The sequence below is a fragment of the Rhincodon typus genome, chromosome 23 (assembly GCF_021869965.1).
Source record: "Rhincodon typus isolate 14 chromosome 23, sRhiTyp1.1, whole genome shotgun sequence".
Classification (NCBI taxonomy): Eukaryota; Metazoa; Chordata; class Chondrichthyes; order Orectolobiformes; family Rhincodontidae; genus Rhincodon; species Rhincodon typus.
Genome location: NC_063354.1, coordinates 28674099 through 28691789, shown reverse-complemented (window position 1 = coordinate 28691789; position 17691 = coordinate 28674099). Strand labels below are relative to the sequence as shown.

General features: G+C 41.6%; 1 protein-coding gene across 1 annotated transcript in view; it reads left to right on the top strand.

Moving 5' to 3' along the window:
• Positions 1 to 17691, top strand: part of acsf2 (acyl-CoA synthetase family member 2) — a 115487-nt gene that overhangs the window by 3756 nt on the left and 94040 nt on the right. The window contains exons 2-4 of the mRNA XM_020529720.2: positions 2415 to 2613; positions 11699 to 11827; positions 12612 to 12665. Of these exons, the coding sequence (XP_020385309.2) occupies positions 2415 to 2613; positions 11699 to 11827; positions 12612 to 12665 (382 nt within the window). The remainder of the gene's footprint in view (positions 1 to 2414; positions 2614 to 11698; positions 11828 to 12611; positions 12666 to 17691) is intronic.

Here is a 17691-nt window from a genome sequence, read left to right as displayed (position 1 = left end):
CGGTAAATGCGGGAGACACGGTGGAGGGCGTTCTCGACCACTGAGGGGGGGAAGTTGCGGTCCTTGAAAAACAATGACATCTGAGATGTACGGGAGTGGAATGCCTCATCCTGGGAGCAGATGCGGCGGAGGCGAAGGAATTGGGAATAGGGGATGGCATTTTTGCAGGAAGGTGGGTGGGAGGAGGTGTATTTTAGGTAGCTGTGGGAGTCGGTGGGCTTGAGATGGATATCGGTTTCTAGGTGGTTGCCCGAGATGGAGACAGAGAGGTCCAGGAAGGTGAGAGAGGTATTAGAGATGGTCCAGGTGAACTTAAGGTTGGGGTGGAAGGTGTTGAAGTGTATGAACTGTTCGAGCTCCTCGTGGGAGCACGAGGCGGCGCCGATACAGTCATCAATGTAACGGAGGAAGAGGTGGGGTTTAGGGCCAATGTAGCTACGGAAGAGGGATTGTTCCACGTATCCTACAAAGAGGCAGGCGTAGCTTGGGCCATGCGGGTACCCATGGCCACCCCCTTTGTCTGTAGGAAGTGGGAGGAATTGAAAGAGAAGTTGTTGAGGGTGAGGACGAGTTCAGCTAAGCGGATGAGGGTATCAGTGGAGGGGGACTGGTTGGGTCTGCGGGACAGGAGGAAGCGGAGGGCCTTTAGGCCATCTGTATGGGGAATGCAGGTGTATAGGGACTGGACGTCCATGGTAAAGATGAGGTGTTGGGTACCGGGGAATTGGAAATTCTGGAGGATTTGGAGGGCTTACCTTATTTACTTGAGTGTGAAATAACTCTACAGAGGACGGTATCCTGTCACCAAGTCACCTTTTATTAACGCATGAACAGTCCTTGACTAGAGTACTGCCTCATACAGAGCCAGGCACCAGTGTGTCAATATCCCTGACACTCAAACTTTTTACATCAGCCAGGCCTCCCTGATTGGACTAGATTAGCAACCCCCATCAAGAAACTCATATTCTGGCTGACCTCATTACAGTCACTACAGAGGGGTCTTATTTTGCTTGTTACATGCAATAAAACTAAAGTAATTGTTTCTGTATTTGGTTGACTATGAGATTTCTTAATAAGTAGCCAAATTAAATGAACTTGTGATAATTTACACACAACAAGGGGAAGTGCTAAAGATTTAAGAACCCTGCAAAAGAAACCCTCATGGTAATCCTCACCAAGAAAAATATTTAATTGAATGGTTGTAATAAATTCAGACCTGGTAAGAGACTTGTTATAACAGGAGAGAGCAACTCTCTGGAGAAGGAGAATTATCAACTTCAAAACAGAGACTGGCTGCAGCATGAGGCAGTGGCCTAAGGAAGTGGTCCTGAGTATGATGGTGAATGAACAGATATCAGAGGCTCTGTGTAAAATTTCAAATCCTGATAGATCTGGGGTGTCTTTAAAATGATTCAGTCATTCAGGCTGGAAAAGAGAAAAAATAAACCATTATTTTTGATCGGCTTAAATCGATATTACTGCCATAGTAACGGGGTATGATAAGGCACAGCTACAGAAATTGAACTAAAGGACCACAAAATAAATATTATTCCAGGAACATCACAAAGCCAGAAATTAAATCAATAAAGCTCGCTTGATTAAAAGCCTGAGCAGACTTGGTCCAATGAGAAAGGGTAGTTTAGGAGACATTCTTCAGGTTGCAAAATAGATGCAGGAATCATTTATTTAAACCATGAGGAGTGGGACTTGTTAAAAATCAGGAGTTGTTTGTAAAGCTGCAGGTAGCAGGCCAAGTATAGTGAAACCATGGAAAAACAAAGGATTCAAGGGAGGACTACATGTCTTGCACACAGGGAGTCTGCATGGCTACCAAGGGTAGCACAAGATGAGAATTTTGTGTCGGGTGAGATAATTAGAACAGCATGGTTGATTGAAGAAGGAGAAACTATCACACAGTTGGCGGTTAATGTGAATAAGTAAGTTGGGGTCACTGCTTTGGGAGAAATAGTGACTGCTGTCTTTGAACATGATGGAGGATAATGAGGGACAAACAAAGGAAGGCTAATGGATTGTTGAGGAGGGGTGATGACAGAACAGTAGGAAAGTAGGAATAATAACAATTGGGAAGAGTAATTAAGGGAGCCAAGGTGCTGGAATGAGCAGATGTAAATAATGGAGGAAAGTAGGACTTAGTAGCAGCTGCAAAATTTAGAATAGAGGATGGGATTTTGCGCCTGTATGAAAGTGAAAATATGGATGCCATGCTAATATCCCATAAACAATAATAAGATAATCTGTTCATGATGTTGGTCAGGATAACCCAGTTCTTCTTTGAATAGTACTGGTGGATCCTTTTAAACCTCCTGTGAGATAGGTGGACTTTCTGTTTAATGTTTCATCTCAGTATATTGTAATATGACTAAATGTCACATCTTTGTTTTTCTCTTTTTTAGAAAACTTCATTATGCACCAGTTATCCCAACGAAGCCAACCCTCACTACCAGTTATGTTCATGGTGCCATGGATATGCCACTCATTTCCAAAAGCGTTGGTCAATGTCTTGAAGATATAGCCAATAAGCACCCTGATAAAGAGGCTCTAGTGTTTCTGCAGGATGGAGTCAGGAAAACCTTTGGACAATTGAAGCAGGAGGTGAGAACACTGCTTTGTCTCAATGATTCTTCAGATTTTACTCCCCTCCTTGTGTTTCAAGTATTTTACGTCATTTTAAGGTTTGAACTAAAATATTCTTGGTCTCATTGTGCTGCTAAAAATATTTGGTTAGTCTGCTGAGATATGGAAAACATTAACTTTATTAAAGAGCTGCATTACTGTGGGGTTTTTCCTTTTACGAAGCTGCAGGAGAGACCAAGATCATGTGACATTGCACATTTCGATGGGGATATATAGTGTCTCTCATTAGGATATCACATTAGGACTTAACCCCTGATACAACATCTCTTCCCAAGTTTCTGATTTTATCCATGATATTACAGTTTCCTGCAGGTCTATGACTTCAGTTTCTTCATAACAGGAACAAACGCTGCGGTTTTACTAGAAATCTATCTGAACATGTTCTCACCTCTGTTGGACGAGATTGGGAATTCAGGTCCTCTGTGTGATCTCTTGGATTCTGCCGGGCAGGAGAATTGACAGACAATTCTGGTTCATTAAACAGGCCATCATCTGGACCTTTCAATGAAAGCAGCGTCTCAGGTCTGTTTGACAGGAGAACCGCTGCTGTTATCAGACTTAGGAATGGATCCCTCATATATGAAAGTTGATCTTTCTCTGCACCTTCTCTGTAGCTGTAACACTATATTCTACATTCTGTTTTAGTACTCTGATGTACTTATGTAAGGTATGATTTGGCTGGTTAGCATGCAAAACAGTTGTTTTCACAGTATCTTGGTACATGTGACAATAACAAATCAAATCAAATGAGTGTTGATGAATGTTTTGATTCTGTAGAAGATTGCTTCTATGTAGAAACTAGTGCACATGTGTTCCATTCATACATTACCATTTTTAGTTGGAATGAAGTAGGACCATAGATGTGGTCTTTTCTGCTACTTGTCGATAATGAGTTTGATCTTGAATCCAAACTGGCCTTCCTTGTTAGAGGTCTGGTAGATTGACTGTTTGTGACATTTGTTATCATTCCATATCTGACTGGAATGTTATTCATCCTCTTTCTCCCTCACTTTTTTTTCTCCAAAGTCATCATCTTGTACATTTTGCATGAATGTATGTGGGAGAGTAGGGAGCTGAGCACTCAGCCTTCTCTCCCTGTGGAGATTACCTGGTCATAATGGAAAGGAAGGTGATATAAAGTGTTCTTTTGCCCTGACAATGAACAGCACAAGGTTCGATCCCTGGAAATTTGCCCACCGGTGAAATAAGTCCACAGCAGACGTCATTTCCCTAGCCCTACACTCATCCCTAGAACACCTAGGACACCGACATTAAGCTCGTATTTATTGGCTACAGCTCTGCCTCCAATACCACAATCCTAATCAGACTAATCTGAAAACTCAGAGAATTAGGTCTTGGCTCCGCTCTCTGCAACTGGATCTCAGCTTCCTGACCAACAGACCGCAATCATTGAAGATAGTCAGTAGCACCTCCTCTACGATAATTCTCAACACAGGCGCCCTGCAAAGATGCATTTTCAGCCCGCTACTGTACTCCCTGTACACCCAAGACTGTGTAGCCAAATTCGTATGAACGCCATCTGCAAATTTGCTGCCGACACCACTGTGGTAAGCCAGATATCAAACAGCAATGAGTCAGAATACAAGAAGGAAATAGAGTGCTTGGTGTCATGGTGCAATGATAATAATCTCTCTCTCAATGTCAGCCAAACAAAAGACCTGATCACTGACTTCAGGAAAAAAGGAGAAGGACACATCTCTATCTACAATCAGTGGAGCTGAGGCGGAGAGGGTTGAGAGTATCAAGCCTCTAGGAGTGACGATAACTAACAATCTGTCCTGGACCTCCCATGTATATGTATAGGTCAAGAAGACACAACAATGCCTCTTCTTCCTCAGGCGGCTTAGCAAATTTAGCATGTCCATAAGGACTCTCACAAACTTTCATAGATGCACCATAGAAAGCATTCTGTCCAGGTGCATAACGGCCTGGCACGGCAACTGCAGTACCCAAGACTATAGGAAACTACAGAAAGATGTATGCACAGCCCAGACCATCACGGAAACCCAAACTCCCATCCATGGACTCCATTTACACATCCTGTTGCCGCAGAAGTGCTGCCAACATCATCAAAGACCCCTCCCATCCTGGTAATGCTCTCTTCCAACCTCTTCCTTCAGGCAGAAGATACAGAAGCTTGAACACTTGCAACAACAGGTTCAAGAACAGCTTCTTCCCTGCTGTTATAAGACTGCTGAGTGGACCTCTCTAATTTCAAATAATGGGACCTTGCTAATGTTGATCTTGCTTTGTGCACCTCCTGTGTAGATGTAACCTTGTATGCCTCGATCTGTCTAAGCTTCCTATGATCTGTATGTCCTTGTTTGCTATGACCTGCCTATACTGCTCACAAAACAAAAGTTTTCACTGTACTTGGGTACATGTGACTACAATAAATCAAATCAAAAAAGGTGTTTTCTCTGTTTATTTTACTGCCTGAGAAGGGGATTATGTGGCCTGTCAGCTGGCCATTCTTGGATACAATAGCCTCTGATATGAACAGATTCATGTCGGATTTCTGTGCATCTTGAAGTTCTGGTTGTTAACAATGTAAAGGTAGGTTTCCACCGCCTCAATGAGAACTCCCGATACTTATTCACATCTTACCTTGGAAATATGGGAGACAAGGCATCTGCATCAAATCTCATCATCCTCAGTGTAAATTGTTGGACTGGTGGAGGCATTTTGGCAACTTCTATGAATTTATGAAGATCAATAAAGGTTTGTTGTCTGTCTTTGAAAATGAAGACCAAGAACATAACCTGCAAATCTCTCACAAGCCCATGTAGCAACTAATACTTCTAACTCTATCGCTGTCCATCTCTGTTCAGTCTCTGTCAGAGAATTGGTTGTGTAGTAAACTGGCTACATTTTCCATCCACCTATACCTGAAAAATTATAGATCCTAGTCCTATAGAAAATGCATCTGCAGTAATAGCTGTAGGTAGCTATGGGTCACAGGGAGCTAAAATATCAGCTGAAATCAACAGCTTTGATTTTCTCAAAAGACTTCTGCTGAGCTTCCTCCAATATCATGTGTTGTCTTGTTCTTTCAGCTGATGTCGTGGATCATTGACAATAGCTATTATGGTCAGACACTTTCCAACTTGATTTACCAGATTCATGAATCTTTGGAGTTCAGCAATGTTTCAAAGACTTGGAATCTCCTTAATTGCTGATGTCTTCTGTGGATAAACTCTGATACTTGATGCGTCCACAGTATGCTCAAGGAACCTGACAGTGGTCTGTGAGAATTTGTTTCTTGATGAGAGCAAGCCCTGCTTCCCATAGGCATTGCAGCAAAGCTTGCATGCTGGTGTCATGTTCTATCTGAGTGGATCCATAGATGAAGACAACATCCATATAACAGATAGCTCCATCCACTTCTGCTGGACATTGTCGTCTGCAGGATTTCTGGTCCTAACATGATGCTGAAAGGTAATGCATTGAAACAAAACTGTCCAAACAGGCGGAATGAGGTTGTGAATAACTAGGGCTCTTCTTTGAAGGTTAGTTGACAAGAAAACACTATTAGCATCTAGATTTGTGAAGAATAAACTTTTTCCCAACATTGCTAAGATGTAATCCACTGACGACATGGGATGAAATTTGCATTTACCCTGTTTTGTGTGAGATCTATACAGATTCTGAAAGATTCTTTCGGTCTTGTGTGCTGGAACCATTCTCAAGCACTAGCCTATTGTTTTATAACAGGTGAAATATCTCCTTGCTTCAACATAGTCAATTTCTTTTTTTTATCTTTAGCAATAGTAGATGATGAACATTTTTTGAGTGTAAATAGACACACTGACATTTCAGGATATGGAGCGATGCCTTATGGTGGCTTTTGCTTTCCCACTCCTCTGAACAGCAATGGAAATTTAGTTCTGATGCTATTAGGTTAGTTTTTTCAAGTTCAAGTTCCTCTTGAAAATCCAGTGAAATTCGCTACCGGCTTTCCTGGCTAAGGTCAGATGGCTCTGGTTCAATATAAGATATAGCATTCATATTGTTCTCTGACCTTTAGTTCTACACCACCTGACCTATATGGTTTTATGTATGGTGGCTGAAGGGAACCTCTTGCCATTGTTCTGTATCACCAACTAAAACTGTTTCCTGTATCTAAAGTGTTTCAGAGATAGTAGGAACTGCAGATGCTGGAGAATCTGAGAATCTTCTTTCTGAAGAAGGGTCTAGGCCCGAAACGTCAGCTTTCCTGCTCCTCTGATGCTGCTTGGCCTGCTGTGTTCATCCAGCTCTACACCTTGTTATCTCCTGTATCTAAAGTGCCTTGTTTCCCTCTACAAGAATATCAGCACTCCTGAAACTTCTGCTTGTTTCCTTCATCGGCAATAAGAGTATGGGTTAAATTCCCGCACTGGCTGAAGTTGCCATGAAGGACTCTTCTTCGCAATCTCTCTCCTCACATAAGGCACGGTGACCCTCAGGTTAAGCCACCATCAGTTGTCTGTCTCTAATGAGGGTGTAGCCCTATGGAGATGCCTTTTGTTAGTAAGGTAAGGTAAAATAGATGAGTAAATAAAATAAAAATAATGACTTTATGGTGACTTTATGCTTACATTATTAAGAAAAGGCATCTCCACATTGTTGTTATTTTATATGGCATGAATCTTGCCATCTTTTAGGGCTTATTCTGTAAATTTTCTTGCTGCAACATTGCTTGGAACTGCCCCTTTTTTTATTCATTAATGGGATGAGGGGCGTCGCTAGCTGGGCAGCATTTATTGCCCATCCCTAATTGCCCAGAGGGCAGTTCAGAGTCACCCACATTGCTGTGGGTCTGGAGTCACATGTAGGCCAGACCAGGTAAGAATGGCAGTTTCCTTCCCTAAAGGAAATTAGTGAACCAGATGGGTTTTTCCCCCAACAATTGACAATGGATTCACGGTCATCATTAGATTCTTAATTCCAGATTTTTATGGAATTCAAATTCCACCAACTGCTGTGGCAGATGAGAACCCGGGTCCCCAGAACATTATCTCGGTCTCTGGATTAACAGTCCAGTGATAATATCACTAGGCCATTGCCTCCCTTCTTGCAAAAATGGCACTTGGTCTCTTGGTGAATCCTTCTGTATTCAAATGGATCTTTGGTTGACAACAAGAAGTTGATTAGTCTATGGTTGTAATGTTCAGTTATCAATGAAAAAGGCCTTTTGATTATCAACAAATTGTGATTGGTTCTCAGGTAACTGAACAGCTTGGGACTGGGATCAAGATACTGGGAAAATTATCAGATCTTCACCAGTAGTATTATCTGCAGTAAGAAAAAGCCTTTAAGCCTGAAGAAAAGTTTATCTTAACTTCAGCAGCAAGCTGTGACTTTTAATTGATGGGTCAATGACCTTTTATAAGTGAATTAGCCACCCTGTGCCTTTGCAAACCAGTGGAAACCTCAGGAAAGGAAAGCTGAGAGGAAGCCTTCTGATCAGCAAAAAACAACTCACAGATCTTGAGAACAAAGGTTACTGAACTGCTTTTCCGGTTTTAGCTCTGTCCATATATATTTTTCCCTGTCTATGACTGTCTGTCTATGCATGCTTAAAGGGACATTCATAAGGGGATTAGGGTTTTAATTTGTAGTGTTATATGCCAATGATGTATAAATGTTTACCTATAACCTAATTACTTGTAATAAATAGTAATTCTTGTCAGGACAGCAACCTGGTTTCAATAAACTTGCGTCAAAAATCTAATTGGAGAACCTTTGTGTACTTATTTAAAATCTTTAACTTTTTTAATGACTCTTGGAATAACATGCCTTGATTCCCAGGACGCTACCCTGGTGACTCATGATTTGCCACTTATTTACTCTGATATCAGCGCAACTTTCCAACATAGTTTTCTTGGCCAAATCCTGGCCTCATACCCCCTACTTGACATGGCCTTACTATGCCAACTCATTCCCCCTCTATTCCCCACCATATTCTGCACACCCTCCTCCATGGTCCCTTATATTCAACAAACCCTCAACATATCTGCTTTAGCCACTCACCCATTAGCTAGTATGTGTGTTTTCAGGTGCCAGCTAAAAATGACATGGATATTAAAAATGTACACCTCTACAATCTAGTAGAACTACTGATGAAAAAGCATTACCATTCATGTTTCTAAAACAAAGCCCTCACCTAATGAAAAAAAATCATAATTCCCCTCAAGTGGTCAATCTGTTGTAAAAAACAAATGAACTTATTCTTTGACAACACATCAACAGCATATAATCCTTTACTGGCCTCTTAAAATGTCAATCATCCTGTGAGCACAGCCCTGGTAGATAAAATGTTCTGTGGATTTGGAAACTCAACCAAACATTCATAATCACAGCTGTCAAAAGAAATACAACTTACCATCAATGAAACCTATTCAAACTACAAGAACAGATAACATTTAAAATAAACAATACTAGCTATCATGTCAGTTAAAGTAGTTTCAGTGCAGGAGGTGTCTGTTGCCTTTCCCAAAGGAAAGCTGAAGGCCCATTTTTCAAATTTATGGGGCTGAAAATTCAATCACTTTGGATTATGATACCAGAATTCCAAAGCACTATTTACTATAATTTTCCACTTTTCCAAAATGGAAGAAGTATTCATATGTACCTTTTCACATGCACAATTTTAATCAATGAAGTGGTCAACTTCTCTGTTGATGACCGAGCCCTGTTCTGTAATAAAACATGCCTAATTTAAAAGGTAACATTTAATAATGATATTCAAAGCTGTCAAAGCATTTAACATTTACCTTTCAGAATGTTATCAACTCCTGTGCTTCTGCTCTAGATCCTTTGATCTCTCAAACAGATTTTCAGAAGCCTCCAAGCTTTGACAAAAATACTGAGGGAACAGGAAAACAAATTTCCACTGAGGATCTGCTTGGCAACCCTGATGTGGATGTGCATGCAAGCTTGTAACCCAAGCCATTCCTGACCCACAAAACAGCCACATTAAGTGTGGGGTGGGTAAGGCACAGAAAATTCAAAATTCCAATGAAAAATGCTTTTGTAATTCCTAATTCCTTTCTCATGATAAGAGGAAAATATTTGAGATCAAAATGCAGGTCGTCAATCTGAAACATTACTTTTGGGGCAGCCCATGGCCAGAGGTGGCACAAGATGGCTGCCTGTGGATTTTTAATTTGTGTTATTATGGTAGAGAAGATTTTTAGCTGCAGTAACAGAAATAGCTTGCTGAGTTCATGATTAAAGTGAGATCATAAGTTAGGACAATGGTAGAAGAAGATCAACCCAAATTAACAGATTTAACAAAGAAACTTACAAATTAAAATACAGGAAGTTCTGTGCAATCTCACAGTGGCAGGTAACTGTAACAGGCAGTCTGATGAGACATGTTTGGAAACTGACAGCCTGAAGTTTATTGTCAGCAAGAATTAAAAGAAAAATACGATCCCACAATAATAGAGTCTCTTTAGGTAAGTGAGTATTGCAAAATTAATGTTAGGCATACACTGCATTTCTTAGGAGATTTGGGTGAATTCCTTTGAAACAAAGGACTATAGGTGGTTGAGACGAGCCTACCATCCTGTTGACAAGATGGACTGAACAACAAATGGGAAAGCAGATGACCTCCAAAGGGCACCAGCTTGAATTTGAGAAAATAAACAATGGCAGCTTCCCAACCTAAGTAAGTGAACCTAGATAATGATGGAAAAAAACTCAAATGAATTCTTATGAAGGACAGAGATATCTTGAAAAACCTTAGGAATTCAGACAAGTATCTTGAGCTGGGAAGTGATAGAGTTTCAATTTTAATAATGGAATTTGAATAGATGTTGTCTTATTATCAAAATAGTGTAGAAATATTTAGAGTAGGGACAGTAAATTTCATCTTAGAAGCAATCTCCTGTTCAAAACAAACTTATAGACAGCATGTGAATAGGACTTATAATTGTAGCTTCTAGGTAGAGGGGCACTGTTTGTTTGACATTTCAAGCTCAGGAAGAACAGAAGCTGCTCACAACTCATTGGCTAAAAAGTTCTAACATTAAGTGTAACCGTATAACTTTATATATAACTAACTTTATATTAGAACTGACACTATGAATTTTATAGTAATTAATTGGAATTAGCATCTTTTTGTACCTCCTGTGATTGGGATAGTAGGATGTATAAGATGAGTAACATTTGATAAGGATAGCAATGAATACAATGAGTAACAAAATTTGAACAGTCCTTAGAGATTAGCAAGTTTAGCAAATGTCTGAGAAAGAGTAAAACCACTAACATTAGAATGTAAATTAATGGAGTATGTTGTAAGATCCCAAGGCCTGATGATAATGATGTCTGGGAAATATCATGAGATCATGGGGAACATAGAGCTGTCCTTAGGAGTGTTAATCATTGATCTGGTGTTTTACAGGATTGGATGTATAGATTACGGGGATGGAACAATGATATCAATGTTGCATGTAATTATTGTAACGTGAAATAAATAAAAATATTGCACTTAGATGGGAAGCTAGAGTGTCACTGACCTCCAGCTTGACACATAATTAAGTAGGCAACTGGCCCCATGTAAAAGCCAGGTTCAGAGCGGTTTCTGGCCTTTCCCACTCCTGTGTTAAAAGAGCTCTGAATAAAGGTTGCTTGGAGTGCTGAACACAGAACTGGAGACTCCTCTTTGACATCTTTCCCCAACAATTACCTTTCCATAGACACTCCCAGACCTGAGTATTTCCAGCATCTTCTGTTTTTATTAATGGTTGACAACTGACCTCCCTGATCAGGATGAAGGATCATGTACAGAGGCACTCATATTTGAAGATGGTATCAATCGGGTCAGATATGCCGGTTACACTCATTCCAGCACAGGCCATTACTGAGGACAGCAATACTCATGGAGGTGCCTCCTTCTGCTTCTTTTGTTTAATGTACAACATCCTCTGTAACCGGTTTGAAGAGTTTTCATGCAATCATGCGTTTGCTCGGATCTGTTTTGGTATTTGGCCATCCTCTGTATTCTGATTATGTAACATTTGTCCTTTCACAGGTTGACCAAATGGCTGCAGGACTGCTCGCCATTGGCCTGGAGAAAGGAGACCGGCTAGGCATGTGGGCACCAAATATTTACGAGTGGGTTTTGATGCAGTTTGCAACTGCGCAAGCTGGTATCATATTGGTAAGTAGTCAAACAGTCAACAGCAGTTTTATCCCAACCCCCCACCTCCCCAAGTCCTACTTAAGGCAGTTGTTGTAGGTCCTCCACGAAGCCAACCTGACAGCACGTGATCTTAGGTCCAGAAGCAACCCAGAAAATATGATTATTAGTTTCCATGTGTGGTAGGATTTCTGTCCTTGGATCTCTCCTGGGATTCCCCTTCCTGTTGACTGCCTCCATCCCTCTTGATTCCACATGGCTATAGCTCCTTGATTCAGTTCCTTGGCAGGAGCTCCATGCCGCCTGAAATGCCACACCAGCCTGCCAACCAAGTCTGACTTCCTGCTGGAATTGTGTGGGTAGCTCACTGAAAGCATAATGATACGGCCCAGGAGTCAAATCTCCATGGTCCTAAGCTACTGGAGAGGTGGGCCCTGTTTTGAAATTGTATGTTTTGTTTCTATCAAATGTAACATGAGCTTATTGAGTGTGAGCTTAGTAACAACGTTCCATGATATTTGTTCTCACTTGGTAAAAATGAATAGTCTTTTTTTTCTTTAGAGAACTAGCAGCTTTGAAATTTCCCACCTAATTCTGAGTCTGATAGTGAGAACTGATATTTTTAAACTGTCTTTGTACCAACTGATGAACAGCCAAGTTGACCAAATGACTCTTGTTTCTCAATAATATGGAATAAATGGTGTCAAGCTGCTGAGTTTGCTTTGCACTGCACAATATGAATTACAATATAACAAATCCATTAAATTTTACTTTTTAATTCTGATCTCCTCTCCTTTGATCACAGGCTAACATCAATCCAGCATACCAGGCTCGTGAGATGGAATTCGTCCTGAGGAAGGTAAGCTGGACTGGTAGTTTGCCTCAGTATGGGAATCCTTCACAGAAAAATTAACTACGTGTGCCTCTTTTCTGATATCTCAGTGGGTAGAAGCACTTCACAGTCATCTCACAGCTAGGGTCAAATTTGGACAGCCACCCTAAAGCAACAGTGCAATATAGTCATGGTCATGGAATCATACCTTCCAATGTCCAAGATACCACCATGATCATCTTGAGTGTTTCCTGTTCCACCAACAAGCCAGACCCACCAGAGGTAATGGCACAGTAGTATATGAAATAACTCCACAGAGACCTTCAGTCACCAAGTCATCCTTTATTTACACATGTAGACCCCTTGATACTGATCCAGCTCCCTTACAGCCAGCTCTCAGAGTCAACAGGATGTCTGACACACCTGTTCTTATCTGTCAGCCAGGGCTCCCTGATTGGACCAGATTATCATCCCCAATCAGGGAACTCATATTCTATGCGGTCCACCGGGCTGACCTCATTACAATCACCACATCCTACCCCCTCTGAGTTTGAAGACGTAGGCCAATTTTTTTGTAGCTTCTCCTGGGGCATTTTAGCACTGGGCCAGGTTCCTCCAACTCTGCCTGTGATATGGACAGTATATAACACACAGTAGCTTGCCTCTTACGCACAGAGTGTCTCGGAAGAAATTCATTCCCTTCTTCTGGCAGCAAAGGTGTCGAGGCAGTGACATCCATCACGTCCATCTCAGATTCTGTGATATCTTTGACACTTGACAGAAAGGGAGAACCCATGGGTTCCAGAACAGTCTGAGGAGCCAGGCAAGTTTTGCTGCTACATTGTTTGCGTGTTTGTAGCTTTCATATGGTCCACGTGCTTGTTAAGGCCCATCGCACCTACCTGAACTCTATACGTCACAAGACTTGACCTCACGTCAACTATGTCTTTTATTCATTCTGTGGCCCATTTCTGCGGGTTCCTACACCTAATGTCCTCCCTGAACTAAACTGTCTTTCTTGCTTAATGGATTCTTATGTCTGGCAATGGCGATCCTAATACCATTAGGAAATAGCTGTTTCTTTAAGCTTGCCTTCAAAGTTTGGACAGTGCTTTCTGCCAGACCATTGGATGGTGGATGGTATGGAGCTGACCTTATACGATGAATACCATTCCAATTGAGGAAATACTCAAATTCGCAGCTGGTAAACAATGGCCCATTATCTGTGACCAACACTTCCAGCAGTTCATGTTTTGCAAAAGATATGTGCCATTTTCTATCATCGTCCCCAAGTTTGACGAATGAACTCTATGCACATCCAGCCATATTGTGTGTGCGCCTACAGTGACTATAAACATTGAGCCCATGAAAGGACATGCATAGTCGATGTGTATCTGAGTCTAGATTTCTCCTGGCTATCATTCCCATGAATGTGGGGGGACTTCTGGCAGTAATTTTTGTCCTTGTTGGCACGCTGGGCACTGCCCCATCAATGTAGCTACATCTGCATTCAATCCTGGCCATCAACATCTCACCAACATCTTCATTTTGGAAACCCGTGGATGAACCTGGTGGAGTACAACCAGTATCAGGTGGCAGTCTTTGCTCAGGACAATCACTCTTGCTCCCCATAATTATATACTGTCCTCTACTGTGATCTGGTCTTGCCAGGTCCAAAAAGATTTCAATTCAGGTTGTGACTGCCTTTCGGTTTCCCCCATCGTTACCAGCTGTTTCAGTTTTGCCAGATCTTTCTGCGTCTGAAATCTGATATTGTCAGCTGTGACTGGAAGTGTGTCCGAAAACTTAAAACCATGAAGGACTCTTTCAGTGGTGGTACTACCATTGGTATATCTGCCAGCTGGAGGTGGCTCAATGCATTCGTATTTGCCCCTTGGCCTCCCGGATAGTATTCCAATTTGTAATTATAAGTACTTAGTATTAGATTGAATTTGGCCTGAAGCTATGTGCAGCACTGCTTTGTCCTCCTCCTAACAGACCTAGCAGGAGTTTGTGGTCCATTATTGTTACAAATCTACATCCATAAAGGTATTGTTGAAACTTCACAACTCCAACTATGACCACCAAACCTTTCTTCTCTAGCTGGACATATTTACGCTCTGCATTAACCAAAGTCCTGGATGCGTGTGCTATTGAGCTTTTCTCTCTATTGGGCCATCAATGAGCTAATACTATCCTGATGCCATACAGGAAGACATTGCATGTCAATACCAGATCTCACTTGGGATCATAGTGTGTTAACACCTTAGAGGATAATAGCTGTTTCTTCACTTCTCTGAAAGCTATGGCATGGCTAAGCAACTATTTCCAAGGCTGAACATTTTTTTAAGAGTTGATGCAAAGGTTCCAGCTTATGTATGAACTTTCCATCATAATTCACCAGCCCAAGGAAAGACCTAAGCTCTGACACAGTTAAGGGAGCCAGGGCACCTTTGATCGCCCTCACTTTATCTTCCAATGGATGTAACCTGGTCTTGTCAACTCGGTAGCCCAAGTAGGTCACTTGAGGTGCCTGGAACACACATTTCTCCCTTCTAAGACATACGCCTGCCTGGAAGAAACATCTGAGAACCATGTCCAAGTTCTCTAAGTGCTCCTTATTGGTCTTCCCTGTTTTTGTCATGTCATCTAGATAAATGGCAAACTGGGTAGATCTTGTAAAATGTTCTCCATCGTCCACTGAAAAATTGCACAAGCTGATGACACCCCAAATGGCAGTCTTATATATTGGTATAAATTCTTATGGGTATCAATTGTAGCGTACTTCTGGAAATTCTTATCTAACCGCAATTGCAAGTATACATGGTTCATGTCCAGCTTCATGAAGGACAGAACCCTGTCAGCTGTGCATATAAATCCTCTGCAAGGGATTGTGTATTTATCCAGCTGTGAAAAGCAGTTTATTGTTTGTTTAAAATCCGCACAAAGATGAACCGACCAGTCAGTCTTCACAATTGGTATGACCAGCACTGGTCCGCAAACTGGATTGATGATTCCTTTGTTTTCCAGCCTTCTGATTTCTGCCTCTACTTTTGTCCGTAAAGCAAATGGCACTGAGCAGGTTTTGCAGAATCGGGGACTTTCTTCCTGGTCAACATGCAAGGTAGCCTTGGCTCCAGTCATAGTCCCTAGACCTTCCTAAAAACATCCGGATATTTAATTAGGACTTCGCTCAGGTAGCAATTTTCTAACTGAAAAATGTTGAGTACATCTAGTTGAATCTTTCTCAACCAATTTTGCCCCATCAAGCTTAGGCCTGAACCTTTTACTACAATCTATGGTAACTGAACCAGCTGCTTTTCATAAGAGAATGGAACTGAAGTTGTATCCTTATTGCAACCAGTTTCCATTGGTTGGAGACATATACAACAAAGCACATAGAACATAGAACAGTACAGCACAGTACTGGCTCACAACATTGTGCTGACCTATTATCCTACATATCGAGTATAAAAGAAGCTTGTTGTGGTTGTTGGAGGACAATCATCTCAGTCCCAGGACATCATTATTGGAGTTCATCAGGGTAGTTTCTTTGGTCTAAAATTTGTCTCATCAGTGACCTTTGTTCCAATATAATGTTAGATCTGGTAATGTTCACTGATTGCACAGTCCCATTTTCAGCTCCTCAAATACTGATATAGTGCATGTCAGTATACAGCAGGCAACATTCAGGTTTGGGCTAATAAGTGGCAAGTAATATATGCACCACATAAATGCTAGGCAATAGTCATCTCTAGCAAGAGAGAATTTAACAAAAAACTGAAAGAACTGCAGATGCTAGAAATCAGAAACAAAAATATAAATTGCTGGAAAAGCTCAGCAGGTCTGGCAGCATCGGTGGAAAGAACCTTCCTTTGACATTCAGTGGCATTATCCCCACTATCATCAATTCTCATTGGCTTCTCATTCACCAGAAACTTAAATGGGAATTCTGTTGGAAGGAATTCACCTCTTGATTCTCTAAAAGCCTCAGCAAGAGAAATGTCATATACGAAAGGACCATAGTAACAATGCACATAAGCTATGTACCAGACAGAAGCCTCTTATTCAACGGGATATTATTTAGACATGGCTTGACCACCTCTTACTTTTTTGTCACAGGGTATTGACTGCACAGAGACATAGCTATTCCATTTACAGGGCAGCATGGTGGCACAGTGGTTAACACTGCTTCCTCGCAGTGCGTGGGACCCGGGTTTGATTCCACCCTCGGGCAACTGTCTGTGTGGAGTTTGCACATTCTCCACATGTCTCCGTGGGTTTCCTCCCGGTGCTCTGATTTCCTCCCATGGTCCAAACATGTTCAGGTTATGTGGATTGGCCATGCTAAATTGCCCATAGTGTCCAGGGTGTTCAAATTAGGTGGATTAGCTATGGAGGGAAATGCAGGGTCACAGGGATAGGTTGGAGGGACTGGATCCATGTGAGATGCTCTTCAGAGGGTCAGTGTGTACTGGATGAGCCGAATGACCTGCTTCCACACTGTAACGATTCTATGAATTAGGACAAAGGATAGAATCATCTCTTCAAATTCGAACTCATACTTTTCCCCTTTGCATTTTCTAGGAAGGTACCCTTTCAGATCAACTGGAGAAACCCATGGGAATTTGCTCTGGTGGTTGTGGCCCAGATGGGGAATTGGAGATAATGACTGTAATGGAGCTGTGGTGGAGGTGGTGACTGTAGTGAGAGGTGTGATGGTGCCAGTGACTGTGGAGATTGTTGTGATGGTGACAGTGACTGTGGAGAGTTGTCATGGAGATGGTGACTTTTGTGAGTGAAGGTGGTGAATATGATGTGCATTGTGATGGTGATAGTGAATGTAGTGGGAATTATGACAGGAACAGAATGCGCTGTAAATGTTGACTGCTGTGGAGCTGGATTACTGATGGTGAAACTAGTGAAGATTGTGGTTGTGACAATGAATGTGGAGAAGGTTGTGCTGGTGACAACGAATGTGAATGTGATGGAGGTTGTGGAGATTGTGGTGAATGTGGTGAGGGTTGTGGTATGATGGTGAATGTGGTGAGGG